The sequence below is a fragment of the Neoarius graeffei genome, chromosome 16, assembly GCF_027579695.1.
Source record: "Neoarius graeffei isolate fNeoGra1 chromosome 16, fNeoGra1.pri, whole genome shotgun sequence".
Taxonomy (NCBI): Eukaryota; Metazoa; Chordata; class Actinopteri; order Siluriformes; family Ariidae; genus Neoarius; species Neoarius graeffei.
The window spans coordinates 30,021,974-30,044,136 of NC_083584.1; the positions used below are offsets into that span (position 1 = coordinate 30,021,974).

General features: G+C 42.8%; 1 protein-coding gene across 2 annotated transcripts in view; it reads right to left on the reverse strand.

Moving 5' to 3' along the window:
- vps50 (VPS50 EARP/GARPII complex subunit) overlaps positions 1-22,163 on the reverse strand; it is a 457,944-nt gene that overhangs the window by 347,682 nt on the left and 88,099 nt on the right. For both annotated transcript variants that reach the window (XM_060942755.1, XM_060942754.1), the window contains exon 6: positions 513-583. In XM_060942755.1, the coding sequence (XP_060798738.1) occupies positions 513-583 (71 nt within the window). The remainder of the gene's footprint in view (positions 1-512; positions 584-22,163) is intronic.

Consider the following 22,163-nt stretch of genomic DNA (forward strand, 5'->3'; position numbering starts at 1 on the left):
GCGCACGCCTGGGATCCAGTCGTTATGGGAAACACCTGATGCTGATTTGAGCATAATTAGCGCACACATACAAGGACGCTGCTTTCACAGAGACTTTGCAAGTCTGTCAGGTATGCAGCAGTAGACAGATCTAAGTGCAGGAAGAGTGTTTATTAGCAGGCGTGATATTTACAAAAGCAAACACACAAACAAAACTGAAAGCAGAGTCATAAACATGGCTAGAAACAAATGTGACAATCATAATACTTCACAAAGCCTCTGTGTCCTTATATGCGTGTGCTAATTGTGGTGAAATCCGCATCAGGTGTTTCCCATAATGACTGGGTCCTTTGGGCACGCAAAGGTGTGACAGTCAAGTGTTCGCCTGATGTGTGACCACGACTTTTAGCTGGCCTGTGTATCGCTATGCATCGTCACCAAAATGCCTCATTTTCATTGCTAACTCATCGCAAAGCATCGTGAGCTGTAGTGTGACTGTAGCTTAAGTTGGTGATGTAGGAAAGGGACCAAACCTCCGAGCATTGGTGCAGATAACAGCAGCCAGTTGCAGTGTGGTTTGTAAGGATGTTACCCGCTCCAGTTCCTGAAACAAACCAGGATGAAAAGGATAAAACGATAGAAAATTGACATAATAGATAATGTTAATTTTGCTAATTACAGCAGGTATAGTATAGCAATTTAAACATGCGTCTGGAATGTAAAAATAAATTAAATAAAAACATTCATTTGTACCAATTTGTGTCATAAAATGACCAGTCATGTGAAATTGAGCTTGTGAAGAATAAAACGCATTCGGGAATGCTGTTTTAAGAAAATAATCAAATCAATCAATCAATAGCAGAGTGGTGTGACTGCATTACCATGCCAAAGTTTACTATTTTTCTATAACGTTATATTCTAGAAGTAGTTAAATCCTCTTATACTACAAACTACATTTCAAATTTTACTTGTTTTAATATTAACATACCATTTTTATCCATTTATAGTTACATTTAATTTAACCATCTGTGAAACAAATTAGTTTCTGTTCCACTTATGTTATAGCAGCTATAAACAGTTGTTTCTTCACCAGCCTCTCTTTTTCTCTCTCTTGAAGTTAATCAAAGTTAAAAAGTCCATCCCATGCCAGAACCTGATCTTCCCAGGCAGTCTCCTGTCCCAGTACTAAACAGGCACCTCGCACATTGGGCGGTGCTGATCTCCATTTCAGTAGCCCTCGGCCTCTCGCCTATTACATCGCTAGGGTTACGGGGGTGGGGGGGTGGCAGTCCTCTGGTAACCATGAGAGTTTTACTCCCTACTTGCATCTGTATTACGTCGTGCCTCGCCAGATGGCAGTTGGTACCATTTTGAGGATAATCTTTGGTATGACCCGACCACGAGTAAAACTCACGATCTCCAGGTCAAGAGGCGGACACGCTAACCACTGGGCCAGCTCACCGTCCTTGAAGTTAATCATACAGGCAAAATTATTAACTTGGTCACAGTCGTGTTACCAAGCAACTGCAAATCATCCCAAAATTTTTACTGTAGTGGACCTTAAAAGATTAACTTCACCTCTAACTGTTGCAAAGCTCCGACACTAAACGCAAAACACTGTACTATATCAACAATTATACATTTTTCATGTTCTTAATTTTGATTCAATTCTGTGGAGTGTTCACATGTTCAGTTACATTTATTTATTTTTTTTTACATTTAGGAGGTATTTAGCAGATGCTCTTATCCAGAGTGACGTACAACATACCCAGAGCAGCCTGGGGAAAAGCTGGAGGTTAGGTGCCTTGCTCAAGGGCACTTCAGCCATTCCTGCTGGTCCAGGGAATCGAACTGGCAACCTTTTGGTCCCAAAGCTGCTTCTCTAACCATTCGGCCAAGGCTTAAGGCCAATTTATGCTGACAACCCAGTCCTCGCAGATAGCGTCTGCGTAGCCCCCCCACCTTCGCAGACGCTCTGCGCGCACCTCCCAAAAATTGTGACCACCGCAGAAGCCTCGCAGACAGCGTCGCAGACAAGAGGGCTCTGATTGGTCCACTCTACATCCGCTGTACACGCACTTCCGCTTCCCTACTTTCCCGGTTTGGTTTGTTTTCACGACCGGCATTTTTAAAAACACGAGCGAAGATGGAGCAGCATGAAGAGCGGTTGATTGAGGAAGTACGTACATCTATACGACTCCAGTTCTAGTCATTATAAGTAACCGGAGGATAAACACTCAACTAACCACACCCACCAACTACTCCTAGCGACTTCGCGCCCCCTTGCGTTGTGCCGGTGAATAACATCGCGCACGCCTATTACTCCACGCTCAACGATAAATTACAACTGTCTGCGAAAAGCTATCTGCGAAAGCCTTGTCGCAAGAGCATGCAGAGGCCCTTACCCTACATGGGCACTAATATAAACTAATACACTACATGCGCATTAAAACTAGTCATGCAAGTTAGTTAGAGCAGGAACTACTGTCAGGTCTACTGTATACAGAAAATCGATCAATACCTTCTGACTAATCAGAAAGAGAACTGAGCACCTCTGTGGTATCATCATCATCATCATCATCTGTCATCCGGCAAGCCGGTGACTTGATAAGACATCCTATCCCAGACCCGCCGGTCGAGCATAGCTGCTCTGAGTTGATCTTCCTTCAACCCCATCTCTCGCTCGAGGACCGTTTTCAGAGTGGTACGTGGACGACCGACTTTGCGCTTCGCCTCAGGCTCCCACAAGAGAACTTGTGCAGCAGGTTGATCGTGACGAAACACATGGCCGCACAATGCCAGACGGCGTTTGGCGATTATGGTCGAGAGGTGTGGTAGGGAACCGTACAGGCGGTAGTTTGTCCAATGGTCCTGCCAGCTGACGTTGAACACTCTGCGGAGCATGCGGGTGTATGCGCCATCCAAGGATTGCTCTTGTGCTCTCGTTAGAGACCAAGACTCGGATCCGTAGAGAAGAATGGATTCGACTGAGGCCTTGAACACTCTGACCTTTGTGTCTCTAGACAGCGGGGCAGCCCACACCTTGATTAGAGAATTTAGGGCGGTGGTATAAAGTAGTATAATTCAATGTTGGTCAGTGAATGGCAGCATGTGACAATCACTTCATCTCATCTCTCATCTCATTATCTCTAGCCGCTTTATCCTTCTACAGGGTCGCAGGCAAGCTGGAGCCTATCCCAGCTGACTACGGGCGAAAGGCGGGGTACACCCTGGACAAGTCGCCAGGTCATCACAGGGCTGACACATAGACACAGACAACCATTCACACCTACGGTCAATTTAGAGTCACCAGTTAACCTAACCTGCATGTCTTTGGACTGTGGGGGAAACCGGAGCACCCGGAGGAAACCCACGCGGACACGGGGAGAACATGCAAACTCCACACAGAAAGGCCCTCGCCGGCCCCGGGGCTCGAACCCAGGACCTTCTTGCTGTGAGGCGACAGCGCTAACCACTACACCACCGTGCCGCCCACAATCACTTCATAAAAAAATTTTTTTTAAATAGTGCAAACTATTTTTGTACATCACAGCTCGGAACAAATGACACTTATTTGGTTTGATTTCTGGTTTGGTGTGGAGTTCATTGGACCTTAATGCACTGCGATATCATTTTCAGTGAGAGACTTACATCCTAATATAACTGGTATAATACTTCAGCAACCAAATCAAACCAAACAATTTTTGGGGCACAAATCAGAACAAACATTTTATTTAATTTCTTTTTCAGTGGGGTTCCAGCTTCAAGACGATCTACAGCATTCGGTTTAACACCACAGCCTAGTCTCTCTCCAACATCGCTGTGTTAATAACCATCATCATAAACAGGTTCAAACCCCCGATAGAGATAATATTCCGTGCCTGTACTATAAGCTCAGTATGAAAGCCAAACACCACACACACCACTTATCCACTGCTCATGTTTTCGGCCTTGTGCAGTGCACAGGGTGTCTTGGTTCACTTCTGAACCCCCTACAGAAGGATGGGGAAAAGGTAATGAGCAAAATGCTCTTGTTAAAGCAATAAGCTCGGTTACTGAGAAAGACAGAGCAGTGATAAAGCGCCGCAGGAACATCCCCGTGATTCCACGCAGCAGTTCCTGAATTAATTGCTTGGTGGAGTTTAAGGCTTCCTCCCTCGTCTTTCCACATTCTAGCATATGAAAAGCCGTCAGGCTGTGAGGTGAATGCACACGCTGAGAACTCGTCTCTCAGTCTTAAGATGATGTGCGTCAGCTATGGCCTTTAGCACAGAGCTAGCCTTTGGCGAGACAGAGAGAGAAAACATCATCCCACTGTCATATTAAACAATTATTTGGTACCAGAATATGAGGTGGAAAAAATCGATTCCACAGATGACACGCGGACAAAGCGGCTTTATGCTCAACATCACAAAAGACGGCATTGAGTCTTCCGAGAGATTATCGCTGGTCATTACTGGTATTTGTAAAAACCCTGGAAGGCTCCTGTTAAAACAGTGCATTCATTGAAAAACTATGTCAAAGGCAATCTAGGGAACATCAGACAGGATTCATAAACACGATCAGATGAAAATCAGAGAAAAATAAGTGCCATGTTTGAATTGGGCTCAGTCTACAGTCGTACATGTGGGAGAATGGGAAGCGAAGTCATCAAGCCTCTAATTATCATGGGAACAATTAAAGAAAAATCTCATTACAAGAAATCAAACCTGAAGTAAACAGTTTTCTAATGAATTATTCTCAAAGAATTCCTTGCCACAGTTGCGTCTGGCTTTCTCGGTAGGGATAAATCTGAATCTATAAGCAGGCATCCGTAAAGCAGCTTTGTGACGATGCTCATTATCGAAAAGTTGCCCATTGTTGTAAATAAAATGGAATTCATCCCGACGCCTTTGCCGCCAAAAAGTCTAGTCCTTCTGGTTAAACATTTGTATGCTTCAAATACACTTCAAATATAATTCATAGAGGAAGGAAGCTACTGAAGAAAAACTATTTCAGACATTTCAGCTTGCTATGAACTTGAGCATGTCTGGATCAATTACAAAATCTAATCAGTTCATCATGTGGTTTCAAAGATAAGGCCACATAAATCCTTTCATTCAAGCACTGGTGTGTGAGATATCATTTTTAGGAGAATCTCAGACACACACAATGTACAAAAAGAAAACGTAAATGCTAATGATTATCTCATCTCATTATCTGTAGCCGCTTTATCCTGTTCTACAGGGTCGCAGGCAAGCTGGAGCCTATCCCAGCTGACTACGGGCGAAAGGCGGGGTACACCCTGGACAAGTCGCCAGGTCATCACAGGGCTGACACATATGCCGCTTTTCCACTACCAACGTGCAGCGCTCGAAACTAACGGTGTCCCGATGTCCCGGGGACCATAAAAAATGTCATCGGGACACAAAATTATCATATCTGGGACAATCCCGGGACAATGGAAAAAAAATAGATCTAGAAAAAAAGTTCTACATTAATATTATTTACAAACACATACGTAGACATTCACCTAATTTGTCAATTTTAATTTTAAAACGTTAACAGCGAAAAATACATAGCAGCTACACTTTCGATGCACCTGCATCCGTAGGCTACAGAGCAGCGCATTCTGTTCTAGAATCTTCGGCCGGTGTCCGCATTATATGGACTTGGAATGGAATTGCTACCGCACACGCTGCGCCGACTCTTGCCAGAACAAAAATGCTTAAGTGGTTGAAGCGGACCGACCGCGGGGAAGAAACTGAAAGCCCAGACATAACGTCTCCGGGACCTTCAGGATCCAAAGTGTCATCGCCTGGTCTGCAGGCAACGCTAGCAACTGAATGAACTGAATGAACACTGTTAGACACGTTATAAAACACAACAGGAATGATGTGGATGATATTGACGGAAGATACCGTTCAACAGAATAAGTGAGTTTTCTTGGTGTCTTTCTAGTTCAGAAAGTTTAGTCAGTCAGCAGCACAGCTAGGCTCGGACCTGCTGGCACTATGCTGATGTTGCTAACATTTGCACCCATGTTTCGGCAGCGAAAGTTCATAAAATGGATAACGGAAAGTTCATAAAATGGATAACGGAATTTTCATAAAAATGGGTAATGGATAACGGAAAGTACATAAAATGGATAACGGAAAGTACATAAAAATGGGTAACGGTAATGGATAACGGAAAGTTCATAAAAATGGGTAACGGTAATGGATAACGGAAAGTTCATAAAAATGGATAACGGTCTCATCTCATCTCATTATCTCTAGCCGCTTTATCCTGTTCTACAGGGTCGCAGGCAAGCTGGAGCCTATCCCAGCTGACTACGGGCGAAAGGTGGGGTACACCCTGGACAAGTCGCCAGGTCATCACAGGGCTATGGATAACGGTAATGGTGAAAATTATAAGTTGGCCTTATAAGTGCCAACAGATATTCAAGGTATAAGTACAGTGGCATGCAAAAGTTTGGGCACCCTTGCTGAAAATGTCTGTTATTGTGAATAGTTAAGTGAGCAGAAGATGAACTGATCACCAAAAGGCATAAAGGTAAAGATGACACATTTCTTTAATATTTTCCGCAAGATTACATTTTTATTTCCATCATTTACAGGCGTAAAATACCAAAAAATGAAAAGGACCTGAAGCAAAAGTTTGGGCATCTGACATGGTCAGTACTTAGTACCACCCCCTTTGGCAAGTATCACAGCTTGTAAACACTTTTTGTAGCCAGCTAATAATCTTTCAGTTCTTACCTGGGGGATTTTCACGCATTCGTCCTTGCAAAAGGCTTCCAGTTCTACAAGTTTCTTGGGCTGTCTTGCATGCACTGCTCTTTTGAGATCTATCCACAGATTTTCAATGATGTTTAGGTCAGGGGACTGTGAGGGCCAGGGCAAAACCTTCAGCTTGGGCCTCTTGAGGTATTCCATTGTAGATTTTGAGGTGTGTTTTGGATCATCGTCTTATTGTAGGACCCGTTCTCTTTATAACTTCAACTTTTTTACAGATGGTGTGATGTTTGCTTCCAGAATTTGCTGGTATTTATTCGAATCCATGCTTCCCTCAACCAATGAAATGTACCCTGTGCCACTGGCTGCAACACAACCCCAAAGCATGATCGATCCACACCCATGCTTCAGAGTTGGAGAGGTGTTCTTTTCCTGGAATATGGCACCCTTTTTTCTCCAAACATACCTTTGCACATTGTGGCCAAAAAGTTCTATTTTGATTTCATCAGTCCACAGGACTCGTTTCCAAAATGCATCAGGCTTATTTAGATGTTCATTTGCAAACTTCAGACGCTGAATTTTGTGGCTAGGACGCAGGAACGGTTTTCTTCTGATGACTCTTTCAAGAAGGTCATATTTGTTCAGGTGTTGCTGCATAGTAGAACAGTGCACCACCACTCCAGGGTCTGCTAAATCTTTCTGAAGGTCTTTTGCAGTCAAACAGGGGTTTTTATTTACCTTTCTAGCAATCCAACAAGCAGTTCTTTCAGAAAGTTTTCTTCATCTTCCAGACCTCACCTTGATCTCCACCGTTTCTGTGAACTGCCATTTCTTAATTCCATTACGATCTGAGGAAACGGCTACCTGAAAACACTTTGCTATGTTCTTGTAGCCTTCTCCTGCTTTGTGAGCATCAATTATTTTATTATTCAGAATGCGAGGGAGTTGCTTAGAGGAGCCCATGGCTGTTGATTTTAGGGACAAATTTGAGGAGTCGGAGAATTTATACAGCTTTGAAATCTGCATCATCTGACCTTTCCTAAGAAATAATTTGAACAAGCCACAGCTCAATAAGCTAATTAAGGTCTGGAACCTTGGTAAAAGTTACCTGAGAACTCAAATGTATTGGGGTGCCCAAACTTTCGCATAGTGTTCCTTTTCTTTTTTCACTCTCCAATTGTACAAAACAAAAATAATACACAAATCTTGCATAAAACGCTGAAAAGAAATGTCTCGTCTTTACCTTTATGCCTTTTGGTGATCAGTTCATCTTCTGCTCACTTAACTATTCACAGTAACAGACATTTTCAGTAAGGGTGCCCAAACTTTTGCATGCCACTGTAGATAAAACGAAAATAAAAGGGGTCTTATTTTCAGCTAAAGTGTACTGCAGATGTAGGGAGTTTAAACATTTTCTGAATGAGCTAGTTGGCCCCTTTAAATAAACGGGTATCTATTCATACAGTGAGATCACCAAAGTTTAATAAACTGAAAATGCAATAACTGTAATTTTGAAGTAGATGATGTATAGGACGTGTCGCTTGTGTCTTGTGACTTATTGTAAAAATGATATAAAGGGTTCAAAATCGCATAGTTACAAATATAATAGTAACTTCATATGATAATATTAACCACTGGTTATTTCAGAGAGGAAAAAAATGGGGACACTATTGCTTCCATTCGGGACAATACAACACAGAATTCGGGACCACTGGGGGACACAAAGAAAAAAAGTTAATTTCGAGCCCTGCCAACGTGGCTGAGTTGGGCTGAGCCGTGCCGTGCTGAGTTGGGCTGAGTCGAGCTGAGTGAAGCTGTTGGAGTTGCATTTTGACTACAACCGCGCTGAACCGTGCTGGCTGGAAGTGGGTGGACACATTGGGTGGAGTTAGCGAAAGTGGGTGGACGTCACGTGATGTCGTTAGGCGGCGCAAACAGTGACATCAGTGACCTTTTAAGCGGTAGTCTCACGACCCGGATAGTAAACAATAAACATGGAGGACATGGAGTCGTTAGTGTTGCTGGTCTTGGTGCTGTGGCCTGTTGTCACCGACAACGCCAACAGATACTGGCAAGAGCGTATAGATGAGGCGAGGCGCATAAGGCTTCAGAAATTCTTGCAATTCTTCTTCTTCCGGGTTTACAGATCCCAGCGTGCTCGCGGGGCGTGTGAGGACACTCCTCCTCACCAATCAGTGCACAGGGGAGTGTCTCCTCACGCCCCTAGCCCCACTCGGCTCGGTTTGGCTCGCTTCAGCCCTACTCCAAAACCGTGCGAGTTTTGGGTGCTGAGCAGGGCTGAAGCGAGCTGAGTCGTGCTGTTCTGAGGTAGTCGAAACGCGAGCCGTGTCGGGCTGAAGCGAGCTGAAAAAGGGTAGTGGAAAAGGGCCAATAGACACAGACAACCATTCACACTCACATTCACACCTACGGTCAATTTAGAGTCAGCAGTTAACCTAACCTGCATGTCTTTGGACTGTGGGGGAAACCGGAGCACCCGGAGGAAACCCACGCGGACACGGGGAGAACATGCAAACTCCACACAGAAAGGCCCTCGCCGGCCACGGGGCTCGAACCCGGACCTTCTTACTGTGAGGCAACAGTGCTAACCACTACACCACCGTGCCGCCGCTAATGATTATAATATTTGGTAAAATTTCAAATAAAATGCATTTCTATTTATCATCTACAAGTTATGTTTCTTATAGTAGCTAGAGCTGAACAAAACGACAATATATCATCAATACTATGATCAATTATATCACATTATTATACATACAGGACCCTTTTTCCATGGGATAAAAACGTGCGTTCTATTTCCTTCGTGCAGGTTTCATTCATTTGGTTTGATAGCATAGCATATCGCTTTTTTATTTTATTTTCTCTCCTTTTTTTTATTTTTCTTTCTGTGCGTTTGTGTAGTTTGACGTTTGAGTGTTTTGTCCACCAGTTGTGGTGTAGCTCCGGACCCAGTTTTGGCCGTCGGTTCCCTCCAGGCCTTGGTTCGCCGTGGGTGATGCCTGTGCTCCTAGCTATGGACTGCAGTGAGCTCGTTACTCATTTTAACTTCGTGGTTGTCCAGCGCTCCGTGCTTTAGTGCTTGGTGTGATGTTCCGAGCGATGTTGCTCTGTGGCGTCGCGGCGGCTGTGCAGGCGGTTTGGGACATACCAGCGCTCTGCGTAGCGGAGCTTCTGTGCTCGCTTTGTGGATCCATGGCATGGTGTTCGAGCGATGTTGCTGGCAACGTAACGGTGGCTGTGCTGGAGGTGTGGGACTTATTTTTGTGCACCTTTTGGTGGGACTGTGCCCGCTACACCACTGGAATGACATCCTGACCTCTATTTGGTGGACATTTTTTTTTCTTCCTATAATTGTAAAGCGACCTTGGGTTTTGAGAAAGGCGCTATATAAATTGAACCTATTATTATTATTATCCTATGTATATTACTTCACACTACCCGATGGAGAATGTGTGTTGAATATGGTTTACGATATTACATGGTTGTCAAGACATGACGTCACACATCGGAGATGTAAAACTTCCACGCTAGCGAGCGACTGTGACAATTTGTAAACAAACATGGCCGCCAAGTTTGCGTCGTTAAATACGGAAGTTTTCGAGAGAATTTTGAAACAGAAAGACGCGTTGAACACCCCAAAGAAACATGTATTATTATAATAATAATAAAGCTTTTTTTCATGGTATATAAGATGTATTCCATTCAGCTGGCAGGATACTGAACTCATCTTCGACTAATTCAGCATCATGCTAACTGAATGGAATATCTCTCATATACCACTCAATGCTAGATAATATTATTTAAATATACTTTTGTAGAAAATTAATTTTATCCTCCCTAAACTGGATCAAATTGTGCGTTATGAGTTCTTACCCAATGCGGTTTTAAGCGTTCACCTTGTAACACAGAACCGTGATTTTTTTTTTTTAAATTCGGTTATTATACTATGAAAACAAACACCCCTTTTAATAGATATTTCAGCACTGTCAAAGTAATCAATATTGATTTGCAGTAGATCCTAGATTATCTAGAACTAAGGAAAAATTTTCCTAATTGCCATTGAATTATACGGTAATTACGTAATTAAGTGTGCAGAGTAAAAAAAAAAAAAAAAAATTGTTCATTATATATTTATTTTTATATACACAAGTTGCTCACTATGGAAAAAAAAAATATGCAACGATATTTTCCATAAAATGTCTTGGCGAATAATCCTATGTTATTTTTAAAAAAGCAAATTAAAAATAAGCACTGGATTTAAAAATTAAATAAATAAATAAATAAATAAAAAACCTTATAACTTGCACTTATGATTGAGTTCCCTGCGGTGGTACATGTTTGTACGTCATCCGGTCGCAAAAGCCATTAAAAATAAATAAATAAATAAATAAAATTTAAAAAAAGGGAAAAAGAAAAAAAAAAAAACAGGTCAATGCATCACCATTTTCTCTTAAGTATGGCGCTTCGTGCACCAGCAGCAGCGCTACTATCAGTAGTGATGCATTCAAATGCCACTCCACTTAACAATAAACTCACAGAATGGTTGCTCATTATGTGAAATAGTCTAATAGTCCAATTTGTAGTTTGACCAGAGAGCCACTTATTTAAATCAGCATCCTTTCTGTATGTGTAAGACTTGATGAGCACTCTCCTGAAGTACCCCTGGAGGACGTTGGCCACCACCTCTGTGCCTCACCAAGCCCAACCGGGGGCCAGTTTGCAACGGTCAAAACAAGTGCCTCAGAGCCTCATGTATTATGTGCTCAGAGCCCCAGCAGTGCTTAAACTCCATTGCCCCGTTTTGCCAACAGACAGATCCAGCTGAGGCCTGGATTCTCGCCATCCCATATTCTGCTTCATCAGGGTCGGGAGTTCAGGAGCAGCTGTAAAAGCCAATGTTCAATTGCCTGGGCTAACACACTGACTTCAGGGTTGAAACAGCCCAGTCTAAATAACCCAGGCCACCTGTCATGTTGGCCATAGAACAGATAGGCAGTCTACGGTGGATTGCAATCCTCAAAACACATCCAGATTAAAATAGCTCACTGTTACATATGCATCAAGTCAGTCGAGAAGATGGCTGTTATCTCAACACGACAGTTATGGCCAAGTTTACATTAGACCGTATCGGTCTCGTTTTCTTCGCGGATGCACTGTCCGTTTACATTAAACCGCCTGGAAACGCCGGGAATCCGCCAGCGTCCACGTATTCAATCCAGATCGTGTCTGGTCCGGTGCTGTGTAAACATTGAGAATACGCGGATACGCTGTGCTGAGCTCTAGCTGGCGTCGTCATTGGACAACGTCACTGTGACATCCACCTTCCTGATTCGCTGGCGTTGGTCATGTGACGCGACTGCTGAAAAACGGCGCGGACTTCCGCCTTGCATCACCTTTCATTAAAGAGTATAAAAGTATGAAAATACTGCAAATACTGATGCAAATACTGCCCATTGTGTAGTTATGATTGTCTTTAGGCTTGCCATCCTTCCACTTGCAAGTGGTAAGTGATATGCGCTGGGATCTCACACACAGCGGCTCAGTCCCGAATCACTGCTCGTGCGCTTCACTCGCGCGCTCTGTGAGCTGCGCAGGGCCGGAGTGCGCACCCTCCAGAGGGCACTCGCTGTTCAGGGCGGAGTGATTTGGAGCACAGGATGCCTGCGGAGCCGAGCATATCCGTGTATTGGCGTTGCTGTGTGCACGCAAATCGTGTATTGGTGTTGCTGTGTGCACGCTAATCGTTTTAAAAACGTTAATCTGATGATCCGCTGATACGGTCTAATGTAAACCCCACCTAAGAAAGAACAGCAGAGAGGGGGAAAAAATGCTGTTACATTATTATTTCCAAAGCAATCGCTGTTCTAATAAGCGCGGAGCTAAAGAGACATCATAAAAACTGGACCAGTATACGACGATGTACGACACAGCATCCGTCTAGAGCAAGGATCCTATAGTTTTGGCATTCTGTCTCAGGAGTTTATTTAATGGTTTATGCAGGAAGGCACTCAATATTTATGGCTTCCATCAGACCATTTCTCTTGTCCTCTAAACATCTCCAATATTTGAGCAGAAACAGAGAGTCTGTAGAACAACCCAAAGATAATTCCGGTCACTTATTTTCAGCCTCATAGAGAAAATGGCTGGAGATTTCATCTATAAAAGGCAAGAAAATAGCTTGGACACTGAAAAATCTCACACACAAAAAAAAGAATAACTGAAAAATAGGTTGAAATTTGCAAGGAAAGCACTGGGTTACTTTTCATTCCAGAAGTTTATTTCAAAGAGGCATTTTCATTTGCACGGGACTCGAAAACACTCCTGAATACACAATGACCATTTCATGATTGTTTAAATCATGTCCATATTCCAGATTTGCAATACAGGGCCCCAGTGGAGATTTAAAATTTGGTTTGAGCAAATAATAATAACATAAATGTGGTTAGCCCGAGACAGTATTCATTCACCGACGGTTTCAGCAGCAGTTTTCCTGACTCAAAAGTCATTAGCTCATGACTGTATGGAAGAAAACACAGGAAGTGCTTTAGCAATGCACTCAACAATAGGGGTGTTCACACGGCACATATTTGCATCGATGCTGCATCGATGTATTTTGTTGCGATATATCTTACACCGGTGTAAATTTTGTGGAGCGTTCACACGTCACAAACCTGCTTACTAGAGAGAAGCGTGTTAGCACTGGTGCAGCCCCACTTGCGTTCACACGGCAGTTTTTGCGACCGTGCTATACGATAGTAATAATGCGGAAATGAAATATGCGCATGCGTGAAAATGTACTTCCTTCTCCCGGTTGTCATGGCATCACCAAGCGCCGGGAAAACAACGTGGATGAAGACATGCAGTTCTGTTGTGGTTGATATTCGCCATTTTGGAAGCGCAAAATACCAGGATGCAAATTATGCAATGCCCGTATGTAATCAACTCTCCTCACGCGTAGCGAGTCTACCCCTGTAGCGTTCAGACGTCCCATTTTATATCGGTGCTGCCCCGCAAACTAGCATTTACTCTGGAGTAAATTTCTTAAACCACCTCCTGAGCAGGGTTAGATTTGCACCGGTTTAAGCAGCTTTCAGGGGCTACACCGGTACAACTTTGTACTAGGGCTGCTCGATATTGGAAAAAATCAATATCACGATTTTTTCAGTAAATATCGATATCGCGATTTTTAAAACGATATTTATACACCTTTTTTTTAAAGCCCCGATCATCAACACCCGAGGCACCGGGCCACATTTTTATAGTACAGGCCTCATAGGCTACCTGTCAACCCTTCCCGTTGTACCCTGAAACGCCTTTTACTTAAACTATTTACTGTGCAAGCGCGTACTTTGCATAGGTCCTATAGCCTGCACAAGGCTCACGTTCTCCTCACTCAACATTTCCGATCACAGAGGATGGAGCCAGCGCTGGTATTACCAGTGATTACTGCGTAACGTCCACACTGGCTCGTAGCCAGCCAAGGATAAAATCTCTCTCTCACACACACTACAACGTAAGCTTGTGTGTTGTTAAGACACCAACATTAAACACGCACACACACGGACTGGCCATTGGGAGTAGCGGGAGTTTTCCCGGTGGTTCAGCGTGGGCCGGCGGAGAAAAAAAAAAAAACAGTTGCACGCTGGCCTTTAATATGATAAGCAATGTTAACAGTTTCTTTAAGAAACTGTTAACATTGCTTATCATATTAAAGGCCAGCGCGCAACTGTAATAAGCAATGTTAACTGTTTCTTTAAGAAACTGTTAACATTGCTTATCATATTAAAGGCCAGCGCGCAACTGTTTTGTTTTTTTCTCCGCCGGCCCACGCTGAACCACCGGGAAAACTCCCGCTACTCCCGATGGCCAGTCCGTGTGTGAACACGCACAATATAGAGACAAGTCCTTAAGAATTAACATACATGAAAATAGCTCAGCGGCATGTAAACATTCCCTGAAAGTGTAGGTGGCACTGCGGCTAGATGCTACGTCAAATGGCACAAGGCAAACACCATGCTTCGCTCAGTCAACAGACAAAATCCACGAACCCAGTAGTCCTCCTACTACTGTGGGTTAGTGTTCTGTGGCCAAAAACACCCTATGCACAGTCATTCCAAAACATCCCCACTAGTTGCAGGTTATGTCTCAAATACAGATATGCGTTGTGGATTAAGCGATCTATTTTCAAGCATCAGGCTTCTCTTCCTTCATCTTCCAAATGTGGACTCCGCTATCTTTTTGGCATGTCAGCATTGAAATACCATTTGCAGAGATATTTCACTCGCCATTAAGAAAAGTAAAAGCAACACATGATTAGGGCTACATGATTAGCAGGGGGACACCGTTTTAAGCGCACGGAATTTTAAAAACAATGTAATTACATCTGAGTCCGTCTACATCGCGCAATAAACCCGTCCTTAGCAGAACCTACTTCAAAGCATGATGCTAGCTGCAGATGCACAAGTCAAAATCAAATGAACCCAAGTAAACATGCCGCGGCGGGCAACATTAATAACCAAATTGCCTTACCTTAAAACGCTGCCTTGACCACAGGACGACTCGCAATTATTCCACTTAAATCCACACGGTTTAACACATCTAACACAGCTAGCAAGCTGGATATGTGCTAATATTGTTGTGCTTGTTTTCTTCCGTAGATGCCATTTTTACATTACCCAGTCCCACATCCAAAAATATGACGTAAATATATGTTAATTGTATTATTATAATTATTAGCAAGCAAATCAAACAACATATTAACAAATCAATACATCAAATCACCCGACACGTATGAAAACAGAAGAACTGATTTTTTACTGTTGCGAAGATATCGCGGGAGTAGAATGGATGACGTATACAAGGCTACGGTGTGCCTTAGGGGACAGAAGGGTTGTTTTACCTTACAAATGACAAAAAATCGTTTCATATCGATATTATGAATTTTGATATCGTTTGACACCAATATCGATATCGTGATAAAAATACGATATATTGCACAGCTCTACTTTGTACCGTGTGAACGCTCTACCGGGGCAGCCCCGGTGCTACACCGGAGTAAAAGTTGCCGTGTGAACACCCCTAATGTGTTTACGATAGAAAGTTCTCTCTACACTCTTCTCCACACTGATGCGGATACAATTTAAAATATGCAATTAACCTGTTTCGGCATTCTAGACCATGAAGCACTAATCAAGGAAATATGCATTTTTGAAAAATTGTGTGGTTGAGGGAGGACCAGTGATATTTGAAAAAGTGTTTGTGTGTACCATCCTGTGATAAGTGTCTGACTGTAGCTCACATTCAAAATGGACGTTGAATAAATTTTGCTGCTAGTTACAGTTTGGTCCCAATCTTTTTCAAAGCTACATATAATTGAAATTTTGGATTTCATCATATAATGCCTTGTTTAAGGTGGTATTGCAGTATATAGACCCCTTTCATATGACGTCACCGCGCCGCGAGATTTTGTTAGGCGCCATATTGGAAGACCAAGTACATGCGCTCACAATATAAAACAAAGTACGAGCGAGAGTAAAGTGACACGATGGATGATAATTCTGGGTATGTGAGTACATTACCAGCTGCAGAAAGGGCACGGTATGTGGAGAAACTGGCTGTGATTGATGGGTTTGACCCATATGATAAGACTCGCGGCAAGGGAGAATGGAAACATAAGGAGGACCGGACACCAATTCTGCCATCTGTTTGCTACCCAGACATTGTAAACTATTTGTTGTTTACACCCAGTGCCTACACTCAGTGTTCGAACTATGCCGATATTTTCGGGGGGCCCCTTTTTTTCCCTTGGGGGTGTGTGTGCTTGCACTTGTCTCAGAGCGCGGATCTCCAAACACATGAGAAGCCTATCTTACGCACATATCACGCGGACTCCACACCTCCACACACGCATCGCGTCTGAAGTCATAACTCATCAGGGGAAATCGTGTCCACATTGGCATGTTCAAAAAACAACCTCGCGTCAACAATGATACCACACGCAAGAAAAAAAAACAGTCAGGCTACTCAACAACCAACCTGGCAGCAGCGAGCAAGTCCCAAACCATCCTAAATTATTATTATTATTAAATTGTAGAAGTCTGGGAGGCTTGCTCCTCATACAGTTATCAATTTGGGGTCAATTTAGCATGTTTTAAATCTGAATTTCTTGCGTTTGCTTACCTCAAAGTGTCCGCAGATCATGCACAGACTTATCCATTATATCCACAGTTTTTTGCCAAGTCTCACACAGGTTTCTTTCAAGTCTACTGTTGGGCCAATAAATCATAAATAAAACAGCTCAGATTTGTTTGTTTAAGTCGTTTGCCACTCCACTTTATTCTCGTGGGTTCACATACCGCTGCTATTATTATCCCCTTATCACGAGTTTGTTGGTCTTCCAAAATGGCGCAGGGTCTGTTTACTTCCGGTTTCGGGTGACGTCAGTGAAAGGGGTCCATTTGCAATACAACGTCACTGCAGCTTAAAAGCCACAACCCCCCCCCCCCCCCAAAAAAAAAAAAAAACCACTAAAAAGGTACAAGAGCTAGTCAACGCTGATTAAAAACATTAACGCAGTCTGTTTAACAGAATACTGAACCGCCATATCTGTAGAAGCAGAGGTGGACAAAGTACCCAACTTCATTACTTAAGTCAAAGTACAGATCCCACTGGTCAAATGTTACTCTGATACAAGTGAAAGTTGTCCAGTCAATTTTTTACTCAAGTTAAAGTACTGAAGTACTTGCTTTTAAAAATACTTAAGTATTAAAACCAGGGCTTTGAAACGGTTCAAGGAACGAAAACGAAAACTGGGAACTTTTTCTATTTCACATGGAACAGAAACGAAACCAGAAACTTTATTATTTTTTATGTTCCGGAACAGAAACGCTTATTAAAAATAATGGTAACCGGTTAATACCGGTTTTTATTTCGTTCCTCAAAGTTTCCGTAGCCTACAAATAAAAAAAGTCATTCTTCTCCTGCGCAAGTTTCTATGACCCGCTGGGGTTCACTTCCTGTGTGACGTTCGCTGACTGAATGGAGAGAGCGGGAAGGTGGACTACTATCACGTCTCCATGTGATAATAAGTGAGTAAGTGCATTACTGAGTGTCTGAGCAAAGAAGAGCCTGAACGATGCAACCTCCCTATTGGCTGTTTGTAAAAATGTATCAGTTGTTGCCCTTCCCACGGGAATCATCGCGGGCTCGAGAGACGAGACCTGACGAGTTAGTTCGTTGGTAGCAGAACAAAATGTCTGGACACAAATCGGGTTTTCAGAAAAGGAAAGAAAATAAACGGAGGGTTGAAAATACAAAAAAAGAAGCAGAAAATGCAAAACGAGTGAAGGTAGGACAAATGGTTACTTTTCTGAGGCAGCCCGCCGTGGCTGCCTGCAGGCTTATTTATTATAGCCCATTTAGTTAAAATAGTTGATATAAAATGTTTATAGTTATAGTTATGTGATGGTTGTCCTGATTTAGACTGGTGTTTTTTTGGGGGGGTTGCGCGATGTTGCACCCGGGTCCAGATTAGGGCAGAACCGGCCCTGGCTACATTTCAGGTGTAGTTTGTTTTATGAATGCATGTACTTGCATAGATGTGTACTTGGTCTTCCAATATGGCGCCTAACAAAATCTCGCGGTGCGGTGATGTCATGCGGTAGCCCTCTATAGGGCCTGACTAGCCTTTGGTAACACACTAAACGAATTCTCTTTCATTTTTGGCACTTTTTCTGTTTGTGTAGATGGGAAGACATACTGAGAATCCAAATCGCCAACATTTGAAATAATTGTTTTGAATTATTTCTTGTCTTATTTAATGAAGGTTGTAATAGAATTAGCCTACATTTGGCTTAAGCTGGATGAGACAGACATAATTTTATAGCCATTTGTTAAACAGCTGACAGGGAACGTAATTAACTGTTCCGGGAACGAAATTTTTTTTGTTCTAACCGGTTCGGGAACGTCTATTTAATGGTGGAACCCAAAACCGGAAACGTTAAAATTCCGTTTCTGTTCGGAACGAACCAATAGGAAAAAAATTCTGGTTCAAAGCCCTGATTAAAAGTACATTTTCTGTCAATGCATCGTTGTATTATTGCCACAACGCTTACAATAGCTAATGCCGTTACCAAAGACAGAAATGTGAATTCACAAAATGAACGCATGCTGTGCCATCATGGTGGTTTAACGTTAAGCTAGCTAGTCAGTGAAACTCCACCTGATATGCTAGCAAACTCTTTCCAAACTCGAAATCATACTGGGTAGCTAACGCTACTAGAAAACAAAGATTTCTACATTGTTTATTTGGCAAAATTACGCTAAAACATTTCTGAAAGGACTTCAGATAAGTTAGCATTATTCATGTTAGTGTAACTCTGTTTTTCCATGCTAACTAACAGTGTCCAAGTTAACTAGCTATGTGTAAATGTTAGCCGTGAACAAGGCGATGGCAACTTGGCGGGCAAATATATAGCAAGTCATTTGACGAACCAGACTGCATAGCTACTGTACGTTTGCAACATTACCGCTAGCTCTAAAAGCACAGACAACTTCACTGCAAGCTTTCTCTTGGAATAAAACGGTTATATAACTCAATATGCTTCCGCAGGTTGGACAGCGAGTTTTTGTTGGCCGTGATGTGGTTTGTTTTCAGCAAACAATTAAAATGAAACGAATCTTTAATCCTTTCAGAAAACTGAAACAAGGGTTCTCGGTAAAACCATGAGTGCGTACATTCCCCAGAAGAACCGCCTCCTTCCATTCTGCCAACAAATGATCGTGTCAAATAACGCTGCTGAGAAAAATCGCTGAACTTGATTTTATACAATCTATGGACGTGATGTGACCCTAATGATTACTGATCGGCTGTCTCAGTGTCACCTGCGAAAAAACCAATCACGTTTTAGAAAAGAAAAAACATCCACTTTCAAAGCTGCTTCATAGTAACGAGTAATGAGGACCTTTATAGAAATGTAGAGGAGTGAAAAGTACGACATTTGCCTTTCAAATGTAGTGAAGCTTCCAAAAAAAAAACATACTCAAGTAAAATACAGATACTCAAAAAGTGTACTTAAGTACAGTACTCAAGTAAACGCACTTTGTTACTGTCCACCTCGGTGTAGAAGTTATCTGATGATAAAAATTTCCAATAATATGCAAGTACCTCAGTCATTTTCTCTACAGGGAATGCCATGGGGCAACGTTAGATACTACGAAGGCTTACCAATTAAAGCTTTCAGGGGCGGCACGGTGGTGTAGTGGTTGGCACGGTCACCTCACAGCAAGAAGGTCCGGGTTCGAGCCCAGTGGCCGGCAGGGGCCTTTCTGTGTGGAGTTTGCATGTTCTCCCCGTGTCCGTGTGGGTTTCCTCCGGGTGCTCCGGTTTCCCCCACAGTCCAAAGACATGCAGTTAGGTTAACGTGGGACGGCCTTGGGCTGAAGTGCCTTGAGCGAGGTACCGAACCCCTGACTGCTCCCCGGGCGCTCTAGTGTGGCTGCCCACTGCTCTGGGTGTGTGTGCGCGTGTGCAGACACGTGTGTTCACTGCTTCAGATGGGTTAAATGCAGAGGATGAATTTCACTGTGCATGTGACAAATAAAGGTTCTTAAAAAATAAATAAATAAAAGTGGTGTTCCCAATTTAACATCGTAAAAGTCAACCAGCAAATAATAAAATAATAAAAGCACTCATTCAAAAGCACAATTATATTTTGATATGATTGCCAGAAACAAGGCAAATGCACTACTTATTTCATTAGAAGTTAAATATAATTGCTTCCTATGCCACTACACATGAATGCTGCATGTTCTAGGATATATAAAATAATTTATCAAATCAATCAAGACTTTCCATTTAAAAATAAATAAATAAATAAATAAATAAATAAATAAAAACCCCAAGAACAAATTGTTCAGCAAGCTGCATTTCCAGTAACAACAGGAATGACATTTCTGTCCATGTCTTATTAGTTTCTGTAACTGGAACCAGGTTTGTCTTTTACCAGATAAAATCTAGTTTGAGAAATGCCGTCTTCCAGACCTGGGAGTTATAACAAAACCGTGAGAGAGAGGTGTTACTTTATCACATGATTGATTTTATAACAAGCAAGGATGTTCTTAGGCACAATGTGAAGCAGAGTGCCTAAACCCCCGTTACCTTGCTATTTGGGCTCAGGTGGCTTACTGCTGTTATAAAACAGCGACAAAAACAGCAGTCACATTTCTGCATACATCGAGGATTTTACAAATTTTTATACATTTTTACAAATGTATTTTACAACACGACTCAGCCATTCAGATTTTAGTACTGAAATCTGTTATTATACATCATTTACACTGTTACAGTTGATGAACAGCTGAGTGACCAGGAGGAATTGAAGAATTACAAAGTTATGGCACTATACACAGCACCTAAGCACCAAATTTATGCATACAGGATCAAACGTTTACACACACCCACTTAGATTATTAATTCAGTGGTGCTGAAAGTTCCAAAATGTATTTCAACTTGCCAAGGTCAATGCCTCTTAACTTCCAGTTAGTTTGACCGCACTCACTGGATTGACCAACACAGTACAAGTGGAAAGTCCAAGGAGCTCAGTGCAGATCTGAGAAAGAGTATTATGGACTTACACAACTCCGGAATGTCTCTTGGAGCCATTTCTAAATAACTGCAGGTTCCAAGATCATCAGTTCAAACAACTGTACACAAGTTATCGGGAGGTGAAGCCACTTTGCTGGAAGAAGGCCCAAACGGTCACCCTCAGTTGAGAGGAAATTGGTTTGGATGGTCAGGAACAACCCAGAAACCACCAAGGCACAGGTCTGCCATGAACTGGAAGATACTGGAACACTGTCTACACTCAAGCCAGTTTTACATCGCCATGGACTGATACCCCTTTTCCACCAAATCAGTTCCAGGGTTGGTTCGGGGCCAGTGCTGGTGCACAACTCGTTCAACTTGCGAGCCAGCTGAGAACCAGTTTGCTTTTCCATAGCTCGCGGGGCTAAGCGGAACCACGTCATTACGTCGCTGCATACGTCATTACGTCGCTGTATACATCAGTTACGGCGCTGTATACGGAAGTTACGGCGCTACATTTGCATAAACCTTGGCGCGAATATCAAAGCAAAAATAACACCGAAGAAGCAGCAGCGGCAACAACAACAACAATAATAAATTACTTAACGTTTGTACAGCTGCTGCTTCTCGTCGCTTAAAAATGGCGATCTTTCGCGGTCTTGTTATTGTTGTCAGTCTTAACAACTCCGCCCCCCTGCTGATGTAAGCGGTTCTTTCCTCTGGCCCAGCAGAGAGTTGGTGCTAGCCCGGAACCGGTTTTTCTGGCCCCAGAGCCAGTTCTTTGTCAGTGGAAACAGAAAACCCGGTTCCAAACTAAGCACTGGCCCCGAACCAGCCCTGGAACTGCTTTGGTGGAAAAGGGG